This window comes from Babylonia areolata, chromosome 12 (assembly GCF_041734735.1).
Source record: "Babylonia areolata isolate BAREFJ2019XMU chromosome 12, ASM4173473v1, whole genome shotgun sequence".
NCBI lineage: Eukaryota > Metazoa > Mollusca > Gastropoda > Neogastropoda > Buccinidae > Babylonia > Babylonia areolata.
Genome location: NC_134887.1, coordinates 27,624,292 through 27,630,291, shown reverse-complemented (window position 1 = coordinate 27,630,291; position 6,000 = coordinate 27,624,292). Strand labels below are relative to the sequence as shown.

At 47.9% G+C, this 6,000-nt stretch overlaps 1 protein-coding gene across 1 annotated transcript in view; it reads right to left on the bottom strand.

Moving 5' to 3' along the window:
• The window catches only part of LOC143288492 (unconventional myosin-XVIIIa-like), a 195,818-nt gene that overhangs the window by 111,412 nt on the left and 78,406 nt on the right, over nt 1-6,000 (bottom strand). Inside the window, exons 12-14 of the mRNA XM_076597058.1 lie at nt 5,514-5,600; nt 3,373-3,517; nt 1,701-1,860 (exon numbers count right to left, since the gene is read on the bottom strand). Coding sequence (XP_076453173.1) covers nt 1,701-1,860; nt 3,373-3,517; nt 5,514-5,600 — 392 coding nt within the window. The remainder of the gene's footprint in view (nt 1-1,700; nt 1,861-3,372; nt 3,518-5,513; nt 5,601-6,000) is intronic.

Sequence of the window (6,000 nt, the reverse complement as noted above, 5' to 3'; positions counted from 1 at the left end):
AAGAATTTTGCCAAGGCTCAACCATTTTGCTGCCGTGGCTTCTTTTACGTGCGCCAAGTGCATGTTCCACACAGGGCCTCAGTTTTTCATCTCATCCAAATGAATAGCGTCCAGATCACCACTCAAGGTCTAGTAGATGGGGCGAATACACCGGCGACTAAGGCATTCGAACCAGTGCGCTCTGATTCTCTCGCTTCCTAGACAGACATGTTACCTTGAGGCCAACACTCCACTGTGGCCTACAGCAACAGCAGGGGGCAGTGGTTTCAGACAGGCATGGAGGTTTATTCCAGGAAAGGCCCTGATGGGGTGGTAACATGGAAAGTGTTGAGTGAAGTGTTGGCCCTAGAGGAAACGCAAACATCCACCTAGGAAGCGAGACAATCTGAGCGCACTGGTTCGAATCCCATATTCTCCAGTATTTTCTCCCCCTCCACTAGACCACCCTTTTTTTTGTATTGTATTGTATTGTATTGTATTGTATTGTACTACTCTTTTTGTCACAACAGATTTCTCTGTGTGAAATTCAGGCTGCTCCCTCACAAGGGGAGAGCAAGTTGCTACAACTGAGACAGCACCACCCATTTAATTTTTTTTTCCCTGCCTGCAATTTCGTTTGATTTCCTATTGAAGTGGATTTTTCTAAAGAATTTTGCCAAGGCTCAACCATTTTGCTGCCGTGGCTTCTTTTACGTGCGCCAAGTGCATGTTCCACACAGCGCCTCAGTTTTTCATCTCATCCAAATGACTAGCGTCCAGATCACCACTCAAGGTCTAGTAGATGGGGCGAATACACCCACAACGAAGGGATTCAAACCAGTGCGCTCTGATTCTCTCGCTTCCTAGACAGACGTGTTACCTTGAGGCCAACACTCCACTGTGGCCTACAGCAACAGCAGGGGGCAGTGGTTTCAGACAGGCATGGAGGTTTATTCCAGGAAAGGCCCTGAGGGAGTGGTTACATGGAAAGTGTTGAGTGAAGTGTTGGCCCTAGAGGAAACGCAAACGTCCACCTAGGAAGCGAGACAATCTGAGCGCACTGGTTCGAATCCCATAGTAGCCAGTATTTTCTCCCCCTCCACTAGACCATTGTATCGAGTTGTATTGTACTGAACTGCACTGCATAACATTGCATTGCATTGTACTGTATTACTCTTTTTTGTCACAACAGATTTCTCTGTGTGAAATTTGGGCTGCTCTTGAGAGCACCACCCCATTTTTTTTGTTGCATTTTTTCCCGCCAGCAATTTTATTTGTTTTTCAAATTGAAGTGGATTTTTCACCTTGGGAGGATGTAGGGAAAGACAGACAGATGTACAGACATAAGCACAGATGGATGGACCAACATACATATGGACACACATACAGACACAGATGGACAGACAGATGGATGGACAGACAGACAGACCACCAGCCAGCCAGCCACACAGACAGATGGACACGCACAGACACAACACACATAGTCAACCAGTTGGATACACACAGACAGACAGACAGCGCCAGCAAGCAAGCCAGCCAGCCACACAGACAGATGGACAGATGGACACGCAAAGACATGACACACAGTCAACCAGTCGGATACACACAGACAGACAGACAGAGCCAGCCAGCCACACAGACAGATGTACATACTAGACAGACATAGCCAACCAGACACACGCACAGACAGCCAGACGGAGGGAGGGAGGGGGAGACCTCACCTCTTGGAGTCCTGCAGGATGACGATGGAGTTGCGGGAGACGGGGCTGTCACGGCACACTCGCAGCCAGCCTGCAGCGTTGTACTGCACCGGCGCCGTGCCCTGGTTGTGGTTCAGCACGAACGTGAAGCCCCGCGACCCCTTCCGCAGCAGGCTGTCCTCTGGCGGAACAAAAATCAGGTCAGGTTAAAGGTTAAAGGTCCTGTGTATAGCCTTTCATGGCATTTTATGGCCACAAAGGGGCCAGTGATTTCACGTTCACTGTGGTACAGCTCGAAAGTGCAGCCCTGTGAAACCTTCGGCAACAGGCTGTCCTCTGGTGGCACAAAAATTGTAAGGTCAGGTTTAAGGTTAAAGGTCCTATAAAGCCTTTCATGGCCCTAAAGGGGCAGTGATTTCACGTTCTCTGTGGTTCAGCATGAACGTGTAGCCCTGTGAACCCTTCCGCAACAGGCTATTCTCTGGTGGCACAAAAATCATAAGTTCAGGTTTAAGCTTAAAGGTTTAAGGTTAAAGTTCCTATAAAGCCTTTCATGGCCCTAAAGGGCCAGTGATTTCAAGTTCTCTGTGGTTCAGTATGAACATGTAGCCCCGTGACCCCTTTCCACAACAGGCTGTCCTTTGGTGGTTTAAGAGAGAGCACAAAAAAAATTAAAAGTTAAGGTTAAAGGTCCTATAAAACCTTTTATTGCTGTAAGGGGCCAGTGATTTCACGTTCTCTGTGGTTCAGTATGAACGTGTAGCCCCGTGACCCCTTTCCACAACAGGCTGTCCTCTTTCAGCACAGGAAGGAGCATAAAAATTAGGTCAGGTTAAAGTTAAAGGTCCTAGACATATATATATATATATATAGCCTTTTATGGCCAAAAATGGGTAACGATTTCACGTTCAAACGTGTAGGCCTGCAAACCCTTCTGCATCAGACTGTCCCCTGTTGGAACAGTCAGGGGGGAGAAGGGGAGCACAATTTTTTATTTTTTTTTAAAGGTCTGGTTAAAGGTGAAAGGTCGCCCATAGCCTTATGTTTTTTTAACATCCGCACACACAGGGCAGTGTGTTGTGTTGTGCAGCGCTGCACCGTGCAACGCTGCACCGTGCTGTGCTGTGCCATACTGTGTGGCGTGTTGTGCTGTGCTGCACCGTGCTGTTCTGTTGCCATACTGTGTGTCATGTTTAGTCGTGCTGCACCGTGCAACACTGCACCGTGCTGTGCAGTGCTATGCTGGGCTGCACCATGCTGTGCCATCCTGTGTGTCATGTACTGCGCCGTGCTGCGCCATACAATGCTGCACCGTGCTGTGTGTCATGTACTGCGCCGTGCTGCACCATGCAACGCTGCACCGTGCTGTGCCATCCTGTGTGTCGTATGCTGCGCCGTGCTGCACCATGCAATGCTGCACCATCCTGTGTGTCATGTACTGCGCCGTGCTGCGCCATACAATGCTGCACCGTGCTGTGCCATACTGTGTGTCATGAACTGCGCCGTGCTGTGCCATGCAACACTGCACCATGCTGTGCAATACTGTGTGTCGTGTACTGCATCGTGCTGCGCCACGCAACGCTGCACCGTGCTGTGCCATACTGTGTGTTGTGCTGCACCGTGCTGCGCCACGCAACGCTGCACCGTGCTGTGCAATACTGTGTGTTGTGCTGCACCGTGCTGCGCCACTCACTGCGCACTTGCTGCTCGCCGTGCTGGGTGAAGAGGCGCTCCATGAAGCTGTCCTCAGAGGCCCCCGGGAACATGGCCTCCTCGTCCAGGATCCACAGCAACCCCCGCTTGTCCATGCTCTTCAGGTCCGTGTTGGAGGTGCGCACCTGGAAGGAACGAACGACGCATCCCGAAAAAGTTAATACGTCAGGAAAAACAAAACACATCAGGGGGAAAAAAAACAACAGGAAAATTACACAGAAAGGTATTTCTTCCGCTCTTCAGGTCCGTGTTGGAGGTGCGCACCTGGAAGGAACGAACGACGCATCCCGAAAAAGTTAATACGTCAGGAAAAACAAAACACATCAGGGAAAAAACAACAGGAAAATCAACAGGAAAATAACACAGAAAAGTATCTCGTCCGCTCTTCAGGTCCGTGTTGGAGGTGCGCACCTGGAAGGAACGACGCATCCCAAAAAAGTTAATACATCAGCAAGAACAACACATCAGGAAAACCAACAACAAGAACACTTCAGGAAAATAACACAGAAAAGTATCTCATCCAGGACCCATACAGCTTACCCCTGCTTGTCCGTGCTCTTCACGTCTGTGTTGGAGGTGCGCACCTGGAAGGAATGACGCACTGGGGAAAAGTAATTACATCAGGAAAAACAACAAACACATCTGGAAAAATACCAAAAAATGCTTGTCCGTGCTCTTCAGGTTTGTGTTGGAGGTGTACCTTTGACGCATTGGGAAAAAGTAATTACATCAGGAAAAGTAACTAACACACCAGGAAAAAAAAAAAAAAAAAACCCCAACACTTCAAGAAAACAACACAGAAAAGTATCTCGTCCAGGGTCTACAGCAACCCCTGCTGGTCCGTGCTCTTCAGGTCTGTGTTGGAGGTGCACACATGGAAGGAAACGAATGGCACATCTGGAAAAAAAGTAAATATGTCAGGATAAGGAACTAACACATCAGGAAAAATAAAACAGAAAAGTATCTCGTCCAGGACCCATACAGCTACCGCTGCTTGTCCGTGCTCCTCACGTCTGTGTTGGAGGTGCACACCTGGAAGGAATGACGCACTGGGGAAAAGTAATTACATCAGGAAAAACAACAAACACATCTGGAAAAATAACAAAAAACTTCAAGGAAAATAACACAGAAAATGATCTCATCAAGGATCCACAGCAATCCCCGCTTGTCCGTGCTCTTCAGGTCTGTGTTGGAGGTGCACACCTGGAAGGAATGACGCATCAAGAAAGTAATACATCAGAGAAATAATACGTCAGGAAAAATAACACATCAGAAAGAAAAGCTTGTCCTTATTTTCGCGGATAAAAGAAAAAGAACAAATCATAATTCGTCAAGGATCCAGTGCAACCCCTGATTGTCTGTGCTCTTCCGTGTTGCGTTGAATGTGCGCTTCTGGAGAAGGAAAGTCAATGTGTGTGTGTGTGTGTGTGTGTGTGTGTGTGTGTGTGTGTGTTGTGTCTGTGTGTGTCTGTTGTGTGTGAGTCAGTCGTGTGCGTGTGTGTTGTGTTTGAGTCAGTTGTGTGTGCGTGCACGTGTGAGTGTGTGTGTGTGTGTGTGTCTGTGTGTGTGTGGTGTGTGAATCAGGGAGTGTGTGCATATATATATATATATATATATATATATATATATATATATATATATATATATATATATATATATATATATATATATGTGTGTGTGTGTGTGTGTGTGTGTGTGTGTGTGTGTGAGAGAGAGAGAGAGAGAGAGAGAGAGAGAGAGAGAGAGAGACAGACAGACAGACAGACAGACAGACAGACAGACAGAGACAGAGACACAGAGAGAGAGAGAGATAGAGGCAGAGATAGAGACAGACAGAGAGACAGAGACAGACAGAGAGAGACAGAGAGAGAGAGAGAGAGTGTGTGTGTGTCTGTGTGTCGATGGGGTGGGGTGAGGGGGTGAAAGAGATGTCTGTGCATCTGTGTAGCTGTCTTACTCTGTGGGTGTGAGTGTGCCTAAGTTTATAAGTGTCTGTATGTTCGTGTGCATGCCTGCGTACATTACGACCGCGCCTGCGTTTCTTGTACGCGTGCATACGCACCCGTGTGTGCATGTGCGCGCGTGTGTGCTGTGTGCATGTGCCTGTGTGTGCGCTCTCACCAGTCCTTGCTGGGGGGCGTGGTCCATGAGGGACACCATGGAGGCCGGGCTGCTGGTCACCATGTCACAGTCACAGTCAATGTTTTCCTGACACACACACATACAATGCATGGTCATAAAACGCATTCATACAGAAAAAATGAAACGCAGGGTTTTATCACCACAGACACACACAAACAAGGCAGAGTCATAATGCATATACACATACATTCATACATACAAAATGAAACATAGAGTTATTACCACACACACACACACACACACACACACACACACACACACTGAATGGATACATACATTCATACATACATACACATACATTTATACACACACATAAACACACAGAGACACAGACACAGACCCAAACACACATACACAAACCCCGCAAGGCCACACCGATGCGTACACACACATACACACACACACACACCTCCCCCCATGCCAAACTCCACTCCACACACACTCAAAACCCACACCTGAGTGTATC